General features: G+C 43.0%; 1 protein-coding gene across 1 annotated transcript; it reads right to left on the bottom strand.

Moving 5' to 3' along the window:
- Positions 1-576: 576 nt before the first annotated feature.
- Positions 577-13,637, bottom strand: FSD2 (fibronectin type III and SPRY domain containing 2). The gene is made up of 12 exons (XM_062501554.1): positions 12,882-13,637; positions 12,707-12,802; positions 11,403-11,636; positions 10,153-10,175; positions 9,081-9,202; positions 7,933-8,088; positions 6,984-7,118; positions 6,071-6,224; positions 5,555-5,688; positions 3,827-3,959; positions 1,537-1,713; positions 577-829 (listed from the first exon to the last, which is right to left on the bottom strand). The coding sequence occupies exons 1-12, from the start codon at positions 13,635-13,637 to the stop codon at positions 577-579; spliced, it is 2,373 nt and encodes a 790-aa protein (XP_062357538.1).
- Between the last annotated feature and the right edge of the window lie 360 nt (positions 13,638-13,997).

The raw sequence follows: 13,997 nt of genomic DNA on the forward strand, positions 1-13,997 counted from the left end.
AAAGCCTCACTGGATATGCAGGCACTAACAGTTCACACACAGGAGAGGTGTATTTGATTATCTTGTGTCACAGCCTTCATGTAGCAACAAAAACAATTGAGAGGGAGATCAACTTCATGGCTGTTTTCAGCTCCAGCAGCTGTACAGCTGTTTTGCTGGTTTTGTTTTATTTCTGCTTTTTAGCTCTTGAGTAGACTTGGGAGTAGAATTAACGATTGCTTTAGAACTGGAGAGTTCCTTGGGCTTTAGATGGGTGTTGGGGGAACCTGTGGTCCAGCTGCCACTGCTGTGTGGTGACAGCATCTCCTCTGAGAAGGATGGTATCCATTTCTAACAAGAATTCTGGGATGCTGATGGATCTTGTGACCACAGTGGCTTTTTGCTAAGATCCTTCCCAAGAGGATGTAAACTCCTAAGGGCTCAGGCTTGGCAGCTGGTTTGGATCAGGGTGGCTTTAATCTTGCTAGGGGGAAACAGCTGTGAGTATGTAGAGTGAATATGATGGAGCACTTAATGCTGAAAGAGGGCATTGCTCATGGCAGGTTACACATAAATGTGGTAGCTGCAGAACACAGGTTATGGCATGGCAGTCCATGGGGGTGTTGTAATTCCAGTATGTATCCTTAAGATACCAGGTGTTTCCAGTGCAAAGCAGGGGTGGACATAATGCTGGAAGTGTGAGTTGAATGTGTGAAGATGCTGGCCAATATCTGCATTGAAAAATGACAGTCTGCAGTTCTCATAGTCCAGCAGGATGCCAATCCTTCTGGGGGGAATAGTAATTCTGATGTCAGGTGTTGTCCCGCTGTGCAGGAATTCATACTTGTGCCTGCAGGCAAGAGAAACAGAAGAGTTGAAGGCATCCTGGCTGCTCTCAAAGGGAAGCACTTTGTGCACACAGGTGCCCAGGTTGTTCATGAGAGTCAAAGGCAGTAATGTTAATGTACCACTGTCCAGAGAGAGCCAGCAGTGCAGCTGAGGCAAGAGGGGAGCTGACATTTCTGCAGGCAGGTATGACATACTTCCCTAGGTAGGACAGAGAGCAAAGCCAGTTGGGTATAGCTGGGTTTAGCCAGATATGCAGTTTCTGGATTGCATAGATCTATTACTCTGTCTTCCCACTGAGGTTTTGGTAATGTTTACAGCTAAATTCTGCAACCCTGATTTTATTCAGATTGGTCCGTTTCAATGTGACAATGTCTCATTTCAAAGAGACAATGTACCACAGACCCGTCAGCTTGATTCACTAGCATCCTCCCAGAGTCAGTGGCACTGGGTGCTTTGAAGATGCAAATCTTCAAAAACAAGTTCTGAAGCAAGGAAGTTAGGCAAAATAACCCATGCTGAATGCTTCTGAAACGCCCTAAAAAAGCAGGAAGATTTGCTTAAGTGTTCCATTATCCTTCCAACACCAGTTTACAGTGACAGCGGTGGAATGTCAGAGGCCCCGGTGCCTGGTCTGAGCTGATATAAAATCTCTGCCTTCTCTGCTGCCCTGCCTGAATATGCAAGAGGTGTTCCTGTCAGAGCCCTTACCTTGAGGGTGTGATGATGTGCCTCATACACCAGGATGAGTTGTTTGCCCCCAGGTGCCCATGTCTTGGAGTGTTCTCAAAAGCCACACCAGTTCTGTACTCTGTGTCTTCCTCAACTTCTACCTCCCAGTAATGCTTTCCTGGAAATGGGATCAGACTGCCCAGGATTGCAATACATCTGTGGGAGACAGACAGGAATATGTGTTTTGGCAGGCCCTCTCTATAATACTCTTTACGGACTCTGAATATGTCTGGGTATGTATATTCCTGGACATTACATAGCAATAAAAAAAAGCCACTTCTGCTGTCTCCCTAGCAGTGCAGTGTGGATTTTTGACTCCAGTTAAATCACCACACTGAGGAGCTGACACCCAGCCTGCAGGTTTCTCTGTGAGACTTGCCCTGTTTTCACTTGTGGGTAGCTTTGTATAAATGAGTGCCCTGGACACTTCCAGGAAGATGAAGAACAGCATCCCATGGTGACTGGGTTTTCTGGGAAAATTAATGCTTGTTAGAAAAGAGAGTGCTCTGCTGAGCCCCAGAATAGCAGGGGAAAAAAAGTCTGTACAGATTTTGCATTTTCTTTCCAAACAGCCCAGGGTTTTGAATGTCACTCACCATCAGGAGCTGAGCACTGTAACAGCATGAAGTTCCTGGGGCAGCTAGGGAGGAAGGAACCTGTCTGCAGTGTTTGGAGAGATTAGGAAGAATTGAACACGGTAGGAGAACTTGTAATATGCTAGGTACCTGGGCCATGAAATATATGATAGGAACCATGCAGAAAATAACTCTTTTGAAGGTTGTGTGGTATAGACAGACAAAGACAATGTACTACAGAGAGACCCTTCAGCTTGATTTACTGGCAGTCTTGGAGTCAAAGGAACTGAGTACTTTGAAGATGCAAGTCTGTAAAAACACAGGCTCTAAAGCAAGAAAATTGGACAAAATAACCCACTCCAAATGCTTCTGAAACACTCTTAGGAGGGCAACACGAGTCCTATAAGCTTACACTTCAGCTTTTTCTCGGGAAAAATACATGGTGTATTACCTATCATTGTCAAGGGGGACAGCAGGTTTCAAACACCCACAACTTTTATGTTTCTATAGTAGTGTCTAAAGCTGTAAGTTACAAAGGAAAAGGATGTTGCTGGCAGGCACTGATCTCTTCTAGGCAATGCTGAGAGAGAGCTGCACTTGTCATTTGGGGGGCCTGTTGTGTGAGGATGGGCACGCACAGCACAATAGCTGAAGTCTGCCCATCCAGCTGCACTTGCTTAGAGCAGGTGTGCAGTTCATTGCAAGTGTGTGTAAATGTCTTGGGAACAAGGGAACAACTTAAAGGCTGCTGAAATCAGAACTCAGGGGCTGTGTTGCTACAGCTTGAGAAGGAAAAGGAATGATGCAAAATGGATGGGTAAGCATCTGTGAACAAAACACGACCATAGTAATGAGAGCTGCAAAGCCACCAAGGCAAACCTGAGCTGCACTGAAGAAGCAGTTAGGAAATACATCGACCACACAAACTTCAGAAAGAAGAGTTGAAAGAAGAGTTGAAGAGTTTGCCATGTAATTTCCTTGGGAGCTTTTTTTTTTTTCTCTCCAGTAACTTGGTTTGAAGGAGATTTGTGGAAGTTCATAGTGATGCCAAAACCTCAGCCTTTGAATGAGATTACTGCCAGCTCTGGCTGCTTGCATGAAACATAAAAGCATCCCATAGAAGTGGGATGAAATCCCATTTAAGATTACCATGATGGCTTTAATGAAAAGGATCACGAGTCTCCCAACTCTTATCTAATGAGCCCTCTAGTAGCGCTGCATTTCCATGGAGTGAATAAATTGTAGACTTGTGTTATCCTGCATCTGCAGGTGCCTGTCCTGGTTATATGGTGTTGCTGTGGTTTTGACTGGAAATATGCATTTTGGCAAGGTTAGTCTCTCACTTCAATGGAAAAGAGCCTAATTATATTTTGAAAGTAATACCTGTTGATCAGTTATACCTTTCGACAAGAGGTAAATTTTCAGATCCCTCTCCTTTCCTTAGCATTTGTTATGGCACCTAAATACCTGTTCAAATTTAGCTCAGTGTGCCAGACATGTAAGTAGACTTGCACATAATTGTAGCGGCTGCATCTGTAATCCTAATTAAGAACTTGCATTAATTTCCAAGTTCCAAAGAGCAGCTGGAGAGAGGGATTTCAGCTCAAAAAGTTAATCAGAGCTGCTGAAAGCCCCATTAGATATTTCCTGGCATCTGTTAAAAGAACCAAAGAAATTGAAATGTCCCTGTTTACCTTGTAAAGCTGTTATCATAGACAGGCAGATCACACTCTGGGTTTTCCAGTTCATCACATGAAATGGTAAATCCATCATCTAGAATTGCCAGCAAAGGATGGGCTGTGTCCTCATTAAGGTAGAAGCAGGTGCCTGTGAGAGAAAATGCCCGAGGATAACGCCAGTAACTCCTTAGAACATTAGAATTGCAGCAAGGGTGTGATGAAATATTGTTTGGATCCACAAAAAGATTCACCAGTGCTCTAGAAAGAATCTGTGGCTGACATTAAGGGGACAAGATCATATTTTTTAAGTTTTTCTAATAGTTTTACAGCTTAACACTGTTTCGTTTCAGCCTTGTGAAAAGCAGGGGACTTGGCCTGGTTTTGAAGCCTACCAGGGCTCTAAGCTGCAGGCATTGTGCAGAAAGTAGGTATTCAGAGATGAGGGGTCCTCCTGCAATGGACTGTCTGGTTTCAAGTAATCTATTTTTAATCACTGAAATGAGAAAGGGGCCTTAAAAGGACTCTCCATGGCCTCACTCATCCACATAAATGCTGGGCACAGTTTGAAGAGAAAGGATCTCTCATGCTTTAGCACCTCCCTTGTCAGACCAGCCCTCAGAGAGGTAAGTCCAGCCCAGGATAAAAGTGCTTCTGCCTTTCTTCCTGCAGGGACTTCACAGAGCAGGTCTGACACACTGGGGCCTGAGGAACAGCCACGGCTGGCACAGCTGCTGTTTGTAGCTGGTGTTTGTTTATCCACCCCAGAAAGGATCAAAGGTCATTCACAGTGTTGGAGGTGGATTCTTGCAGCCGACAGATGAATTTGCATCAGCTGTTTGCATAATGTAGACTCTCAGAAGATAAATCTCCCCATGGTAATCCCAAATGAAATCATTATAATCAAACTGCAAGTTTACTTCATTGCAAATACAACACAAACAATGACAGGGCAATTACGGCATGTGCTGCTGAAAACAAACCCATGCTGTGCAAACAGAATGGGCAATTTCAAATATTGAGTTTGATTTAAGCAGTTGGAATACACACAAACGATGGTAATACAATGACATTCTTCCTCTCCAGGGATTTAAGGATGAGCATTTCTTTTCTGTGGTGTCACTGCTGTGTAGCAGACAGGTTTTTTTACTGAAACAACTTTGTGTGGTTATCTTACTGAGTAAATACCATTTTCAAATGTCTCACAGAAGTGAGACATAAGGGTGGAAGAGACACAGGTAAGGTGTGAACACATCCATGAGTGGCAGGGGAGATTTAAGATGAGCAGTGAAGTTGCAGTATCATTGCAGCAGTGATGAAGGTGAGCACTGATGTCTGCTAAATGGCTTTAGAATTTGCTGTCTCAGCCATAATTTCCAACAGCACTGTCATTACATGGTAATCTCTGAACTAAAATCACACTACAGCTTTCCTCATTGGTGTGTCAGTACTTCACAGACTGGCAATATGTGAGCATTGAGTTGACACTGTCTTTCAAAATGTTTAGCAATTAGTAACTTTCATGTATCAAATGTACCACACAGCAATAATATAAATTACAGAGCTAAAGTAATGCACTAATTGTTACAAGAAGTTGCTTTTTTCATTCCTAAAATGTTACCAGGAATGTAATTAGATGTAAGAGATTAGGCCTGGTCCAGAGGCCATTGAAAGCAGCAGGAATCTTTCTGTTTAGACAATAGATGCTACAATAGGCTGCTGGAGTTGTTCCAAGCTGTACAGTACCTGTGGTGTGTATCAGGACAGGTTCACTTCTTTCACTGGAGCCACCCAGGTTTTGAGCTCTGACACAGATGTGATACTTTTGTGTTGGCTGGAGGTGAATTAGGACTTCACAGTTAGGGATCCCAACAATAGATCTACAGAAGACAAATCCATGGAAAATGATAGGGTAGGAAACAAAGGTAGGCCCTTGAAATTATTTTTCAGAGCAACAAAGAAGAAATTACACTTCAACTTGTCTTTTAACCACTCAACATTTTACCTTGTACAGTTGTCAGCAGGGCAAGAGAGTCTGTGACAGACTGCAGATTTTTACATTTACTTCTGCTCTTTTCCCATGCCCATAATTCTCATACAGTAATTTTTGATTTATGTTTTACAATTAATTTTGCTAAGAGGATTGTTTGTAAATGTAAATTTGCCAGAAGGCCACATGTCCTTTCTTAGTCCTATCTGATGCCACATGATTGAAATGGTTTCATCTCTACAGGTCATGGGCTCAACAGAAGAGTAACTCACTCAGTAATAATATCATCATGTTCTTCATCTGTCAGCTTAGACAATTCAACCGTGTAGGAATCAACAGGGTTGATGTCTCTGGATTCCCAGCACACCAGTACTGCATTTTCACAGCTTTGGATCTTTTTATTCTTTATGGTAGGTGGTGAAGGAGCTGAAAAGTAGGCAAAAGAACAATTCTAAGCTGTTGCTTAAGATGTTTGCAAACAACACACTTTGAAGACAACAAAAAATAGAAAAATGTTGTTTACTAATACTATATAGTTAAAGAAGTAGCAGGTAGAGTGATTAACAGTACTATTTAAAGACTTCATTTAGACTATAAAGGTCCCAAGAGAATTAAACAGAGAAGTAACATAAAGACTGATTACACAACTGGTTTCTATCATTAGTTTTATCTTTAGTTTTATCTTTTTTCTTTATTAGTTTTGTCATTATGTCATAATGGTACATCTCTTCTCTGCTCTGAGATGTCAAAGACATCTGGAACAAGGACTGAAAGGTCTTACACTGACTTGTTCAATCTGATACCAGGATTTCACACAATGTCCTAGACTGAACTGCAGTTAAAAAGAACAGCATAACAGGTGAATCCACAAAATACCTATGGGCCAATAAAAGGAGAGCTGGGATTCATCTGGCAGAGCCAGGAAACGTGAACCTTACTCACAGCTGGTCTACATGCTCGCATTTAAATAAGTTATTTTGTCTCTCTGCTTCTGTTTCTTCCACTCTAAAACAGGAACAGTTGGTATGATAGGCTCTCCAAATAAAAGTAGGGAATTCCCAAGCAGTCAGTAGGCTTACTTCAGAAGGAAGAAAGTGCCCAGAAAGCATTACTGGCATAACATTCAGAGATTATTTTGAATTTCACTATGAAGGTTACAAAGTCATATGAATAAAATATTTTTACCTGTTACATAAACTGCTCTTTCACTCGGTGGACTGATACCGGAGGCATTTAAAGCACTGACCCAAAATTCATACTGTGTATTTGGCAACAGGTCAGTAATGGTGCAGTATGTTTCTTTGACTTTTAGTGTATGCTCTGAAATGACAACAACAAAGTATTTACAGTGCCTTTACACAGTTGCCCACTCTTCCCCAAAGCTGCATCATACAGTGGAGTTGGGGTGCATTGTTTTGGGTGCTGAGTTCAAGACAGCTCCTTGTGCTCCACGCCCTTTGATCAGCTTCAGGCACTTTCAGGATGCCTTCCTCTAAAGCAACATAAATCAGATGGGACAAGAGCTGAAGCTATTTTACTGCTCATTTCTCATTCTTCTTGTTATAAAATTTGGAGAGTTTCTACTTTTCTTTCTTAACCGACCACTGGCACTCTACTGGCTTCCACTTTTGAAGGTTCTGCAAGAGCAATATTAGCAAAGGCAGTTTTGTCACAAGGCTGGGACATGTAGGTTCTTTGTGTGCGTGCCTGCACACCTTAGAGAATTACAGCCTATTATTAGCACTAAAGTAAGTTGTAAAATCATCTGGGGTTTTCAGTGGGAGTGCTGATGATATGATGATTTGCTCTTTAAAAATACTGTCCTTGGCTGTGGATGCAGCACATATGTTCTAATGCAGTGCCCACCCTCCAGAAATCCTTGTGACTCCACCCAATGACCCCTTCCCATTCCTGCTATCCCTGCTGCTGCCATGTCCTGTCTTTGCTGCTATGATGGGTCCTGCTACAGTGGGCAGCGTGGCAGACGTGGCAGGGGAAGAGGCACAAAACAGATGGTGGTGGCAGATGACAGTTTTGGTGGCACAGAGTGCACAAGACATGCAGAGACACTTTAGCATCAGCTGGTTTTGCCAATGGAGGGCTGAGGTGTCCCCTTGAGCCCAGGCCTCCTTACCTGCTTGCCCATCACTGTGCCTCTCACTGCTCACTGGTTTGTAGCACAGCTGGTAGCACTCCACAGTGTCATCTGAGAACAGGCCCCAGCAAACTCTCAGTGAAGTGCCAGTTGCTGCACTGGGAGCCTGGGGATTGATCACAGGGGCACAAGGAGCTACAGAAGGAAAAACAGGTAAGTTTTTGAATGTATAATCATGATTTGTTGTATCTTTGTGTTTGCACAAAGCCTTGGCACTGAACAGGGTCATATTCCTCCATTCCTCCCACACAGAGAAAATCAGGAGCTGACTCTGAAAACAGCTGCAGACAGTAATCAGGTCACTGGTGTGTGAGAACTAGTCTTGCTTCAAATCAAAGTCAAAACAACAAAATAAAGAAGCTTCAGCCTACCCCTCCTCTGTAAACTCCACCTCCTCTGATCTGAAGGCCATTCCAGGGAGGCAACATCTGCCATGCCAGCATTGCTGCCAGCTAACCTGGGTATCAGGGAAAAGCTGTGCAACATGGGAGCATCAGCACAAGCAAACAAGTACCAAATGCTGGTTTGTGTTAAGAAAATACAGTATTGGGTGTAAAAAAAAAGAAAAAAATAATAATGTTCTTTCTGACTATTTGTGATGCACCAGAAAATATTTAAAGGTTTTTTTTTAGTGACTCAAAATTTGTTTTTGTTGTGCTGTTTCCTGTGGATTGTGGGGGGGGGGGGAAATGCTTGATAAAAAGCAGAGGAATAAGTCACTGAATTCTGTTTATCAAGAGAAGCTGCATAAGTGATTTAAAGCAGTCTGGGGTTCTTCTCTATTTTGTTCAAGCAACTACAAGGTAAGACAAGTTATCACTGACTAAGCATGCCTGACCCCTCAACAGAAGGGGGTAATCTTCATGAGTCTTCTAGGAAATCGTCCAGCAAAAGCAAGGAAGTCCCAATTTAGCAGTAATTCTGGTAATTTTTTTATTGAAAACGAATGGAAAAAAATATCTTCCAATGTCTCTGTATATATAGGTAAATTAAAAATAAAACTAGAAGGAAAACTGGGAAGAAGGTAATTCTGCCTTTGAAGATCTCCTTTAAAAGAAATAATGTTTAATACACATCCTTAGTTAAATGTAAATAGGGGTGAAATAATGATCAGTTAGGAAGAGTACCTGGAATAGCATTAATGGAGTTCATTAGTTGTTCAACTTCAGAGACATCTATGACTCGCTCCTCAAAGTCTGGCAGCATTGAAAGCTCTAAATCCACTTCTTTCTTTAAGAATTCTTCCAGCCTGTAATTGCAGGGGAGGGGAAATAATCTCTAACTGGAAGTACCATAGTCTTGAGGATATCTGTCTATGATGCCTATTTGTAAGAGAGAAAGAACAGCAGACTCCAAATTAACATCTATTTCCTTAAAACACCATTTTCATAGGTGTACGAGCTCAGCCTCTTCGTGCCTGTAACTTGGAGATGTGTGGCCACCAGTGCTCAAGATGCCAAAGAGAGCTGGCTGCTGACACTGAGGGCCACCCTTGTGTGCCCTGCTCGTGCAGCGAGCTGGCTGCACACACCGAGCAGGGAGTGAGGGGTGCCCAGCGCCTCACTGTGGGAAGCACCCTGTCTCATTATTTTGAATTTACACTGTTACTAATTCATGACCTCGTGGCTCTAGGTGTTGTAAATCTGAAAAAAAAGGGATATTCTTTCTCTGTGTTTTAATGAACCATAACAGTCAATTAAGAGGGTGTTTTTCGCATATGATTTAGTGTGCCCTAAGACTTCTTCGAATTGCTCCAAGATTATTCAGTAACTATTTTGAGCTCCCACAGCTTGACTTTCTACCCCACTATATTAATGCATAAATAAGCCTGTTACGGTATGTTTAGGGAGCTCAGTTTTAGTCTCATTTGGATCCAGAGTGTTTCTTTCAAGAGCTTTAGCAATCCTGTTTCTCAGTGAAATTAGTTCCTTATGACTAAGCTGAAAACACTGATTTATTCAGGCTCTAACTCTCCTTTTGGATTTCTTGAAATTGGATACAAAGAAGTGTTGAGTGTTAAGTTTCCTTGAGCAACTTTTTCTGATGCACTTTAAAAAAAAATTCTAAATATTTCAATAGCTCTAGTGGATTAGACAACATATGTGCGCCTGAACAAAGTCCGGAACACGCAGGCATCTCCAACAACCTGTCCAATTAGCAGGAAGAAATGTGACACAAAATCCCAGACTGTGATACTACCTGTCAACCATGGTTACTGCTGCCTGTTGGAAAAAAAAAGAGAAAGTGTTAGAGGTAGAAGAGTCCATAGTCAGACTACATCATGCTGCTGATATGTCTTACATAAATTGCCCCAAATGCAGCCCTTGGAGTGAAGTAATTTGCTCTCACCCAACTCTGAGAACAAAGCCAGCCCTTTCTATTCAAATGGACAGATCCTGGCTGAATTTACAGTAAGATAATGATCAATATCATGTTGTCATCAGTGTCTGCCCACCTAGACTTTAGACCGATTCCTCCCTTGGCTGTCCGAAGTGCCTCACAAACAAAAACCAAAATCAGCTGGGCAAAAGAACTCAGTGAAATGCTCTGTGCTGGAGGGAGTCTGAGCAGTCCATGTAACTGGAAGACAGATGTACAGTCCCAGGAGAAACCAAAGCAGTGGAGAACTCATGACTAACATTCACTTTTTGATGAATAATGCTTCTCAGGGGTGATGTAAAAATTATTTATAAGCTAAGAAGAAAGTAAGTTTATTCCAGAGATGCAGAGGAATGGGAAAAGTCAGCTCATGTGAAGAACTCAGCAGGCTGGAGTCACAGCAAACTGACCCATTGGAGTAGACTGGAGGCATTGTGAGATTTGTTTGCTGTCCAGTTCAGAAGTTACTGTCACTGTGCTACAGAAATGCTCCCACCCACCTTAGTCACAGGACAGCTCAGGTGAGAGCAACCACTCATCGTCAGTGAAAATTCTGATTTTTTCCAGTTATTTTTCTACCTGCCAAAGAAAAACACCTTCTTGACACCACCTCAAGAGTGGGATTTCATCCATCCCTTTACAGGAGCTCTTGACATATTTCAGCTGAACTTTCCTCAAAATGAGCAAGAAAAGGAAAAATCTTCCTAAGTGAGTACATCAGCCTGCCTGCTGTGAGCCCAGAATAGAGCAAGAGAGCTGAGCCTGCACGAGGAAAGGAACACTAAGTGCTTCCAGAGTTTCCCCAGATAAGCACTTCAGCAGGTTTTCTTCTCTCTATCCCCAGTGACTCACAAATCAACGAGCATCCAAATGACAAACTTCTGCTTCTGCATCTTGTCCCCATTGTGTTGCCCTACCAAGTCAATGCCACCATGCCAAGCACCTGGAGCAGTGACAGCATCATGGACTGAACATCCCAAAGTCTCCCTAGCAATAAGGCTGCTTGGGACTTCTCAGATGGGGACTACTTGCAAGCAGTGAAAAGCATTTTGACAGTTAAAGCTCTTTACCTTCATAAATTCAGCTTTGTCATTTTCCAGGAGAAGCTCCTGGGTTTCATCTGTCAGCTCCTTGCAGGTGTCAAGGTCTTTCCCACAACTGACCAGCTGCTCATACAGAGCTTCCAGCTTCTCTCTCTTCTCTTCTCCCAGTGCTTCCAGCTGCTCTTCATATTTCTGAGCAAGCACTTGCACTGCATCATTGTAATGCACCTCAAAGTTCTGCTCCTGCCTCCCAAAATTTTCCTGCAAGATATTTGAGGGTTTGTACCTTGGCATCAAGCCTGATCCACAGGTCATGCAGAGGAAAATCCTACTCTGCTCTGCCTAAACTTCTCCTTACCTTAGAGGTAATATGTCATGATTGAATTCACAAAACTAGGACACAGTACCAGTACACAGAAGCTGTAATTTGACTTAGGTGCATTTTTAGGGGTTTACTCTGATCATTCACCCCCACCCAAGCACAAAACTGTTGGATTTTGTTCCAAGACATAAGAGCAATAGAAATTACAACAGAACAATGATATAAGGCAACCTAAACCCAGGGAGCACAACTAGGATATATCCTAGCCATAATCTCACAAGTATTTCCACCAACACAGTCAAGCTCATCCTTCCATGAGAGAAACCATGGCAACTCAGTGGGATCCATGGATTTGTACTGAGGAAGCTGGGCAGCTAAAGCTAGTATCCTCACTCACAGCTGGAGAAAGCATTAGGAAGTAAGATTTAAGGAGCAGGCAACTCTTTACTGCCAGCAGCTGCCCACTGTTCAGGCATTGATGTCCTCCTGTGCCACATGCAGCAGAGAAAAGACTGTAGTGCCTTGAGTTATTGCTTCAGTTTGAACTTGCTGCCAGCTGACCTTCTTCCCCTGGGGCCAAGTTGACAGTAGCTGAGTGGGAGCACAACTCTTGAAGTCATCAGCTTGAAGCAGCTGGTCCAAGGATTTGCCTGGATCTGACACTTCTGTGAATGAAGCTGAGGGAACACAAGGGCTGCACTCTGGATGGACTAGTTAGACCACAGCTCTTTAGCCATTTAAAACTGACATGACCTGAGTGAAGGTCACTTTATTTCTGAATGCAAATTTCTGTGCAAATTATAAATGTGGTTTTACTGGCCCACTTAAAAAAAATCTTTAGGATGAGTTTTCCTGAGTACTTCAGTTCTAGACAAACCCCAAGATAACTCTGTGCTCTGTTACTGTAAGTACTCACCTCATTAGCAACTGAACACTATGAATGTCAGTATGACTGTCAAAACTGTTTAACCCCACTACCATAAAGTTAGCCCAAGTGAAAATGCCTTACCTCTACAGTGATGAAGATTTCCTCCAAATGGCTGGCAACATTTTCCATCTGAGCAATCTGTTCTTGCAACTTGCACATGTTTTTATGGATCTCCTCCTATAAAACACCCAGTGTGATTCTTACTGTGTCTGAAGACTGTTTAAGAGGCACCACAGTACGCCCGTGTTACTCTCACCTTTTCACTTTCCACAGCACTGGGGAGCTGAGCAACCTCGTGATCCTTGTGTTCACCAAATAGTTTGTCAAAAGCTCGGATTGGTATCTTGCAGGTAGAACAAAAAACATCTGCTGCTTCTTCCTCTTCTTCCTCCTCCTCACTGGCAGCCTCACTGTTCCACTCATCTGACATGCCACCACTGCTTAGCCCCCCTCTGGACCATATGTTGTTCTCAGCTTCATCATCTGCTCTGGCTTTGCTCTGATTTTCACCTTGAGAAACCTCATCAGGAAGTCTTTGTTGCTTTGTGCTTTGATTTGGATCTTTCACTGAAGAGCTGCTTTTTGATGTGTTATAGATGGAGCCTTGTGATCCTGCTTTTTCTGTGCGAGCAGGTGGCCATCTGCTCTCCACCTTCTCCAGATGTCCTCCAAGAAGCTCAAGCTCTTTTTCTCTATCCTCATCAAGTCCATACATCTTAGCCAACTCTGCAACCTCCTTTTCCAAGTCATAGCCAACTTCTTGTGGGCGCTGAACTTTTTCACTACTCACTGCAGATTCCCTTCTCGTATCCCCCAGAGACCTGTCTCCTCGACCAGAGAGCTCTTCAGGAAAGATATCAAACCTCTCCTTTGATCCATAAAGATCCATGTGATAAAATATCAAACCTTCAGTCTCAGTGTCACTAGACTCTGGGATTGGTGGGGAAGCTGAATGATCGTGTGACTGGCCACTGGTCTCATAGCCTCTCGTGCTGCCAGATCTGGATGACATTGGTATCTTCAGGGAGGCTTTTGAGATGATGAGTCTCAAGCTTGTAAAAGGTAAGAAAGATCTTTAGCTACATACTTAGATACCAGGGTTAAGTTTTTCTTGCTTAAAAGCATATAGATAGAATAGATTTGGCTGACAACTGCTCAGGTCCTGGAGGGAATGGAAAGGCATGGGAAAGACCAGAGTCAGTAGCTCTGATCTCTAAGTGAAGGTTCTGAAGGGAAGCCGTAGGAAACTTGTTTTCTTCTCACCTCAGTGCAAAGCACAGCAGAGAGCTGTCTCTGGTGTGCATCCTCTTTTCTGAGTACCTCATATGTGACCCTGATGCCTGATTTCCCAACTGTGGAGTAGTTCTGTCCT

Source organism: Cinclus cinclus, chromosome 13 (assembly GCF_963662255.1).
Source record: "Cinclus cinclus chromosome 13, bCinCin1.1, whole genome shotgun sequence".
NCBI lineage: Eukaryota > Metazoa > Chordata > Aves > Passeriformes > Cinclidae > Cinclus > Cinclus cinclus.

Coding starts and splice junctions, on each gene's coding strand:
- FSD2 (XM_062501554.1), bottom strand. CDS start 13,637: ATGTCATCCAGATCTGGCAGCACGAGAGGCTATGAGACCAGTGGCCAG. Junction 8,089..9,080: donor CTCCATTAATGCTATTCCAG/GTACTCTTCCTA, acceptor TTCCTTCTGTAG/CTCCTTGTGCCCCTGTGATC. Junction 3,960..5,554: donor TGTCCTGATACACACCACAG/GTACTGTACAGC, acceptor TTTCTCTCACAG/GCACCTGCTTCTACCTTAAT.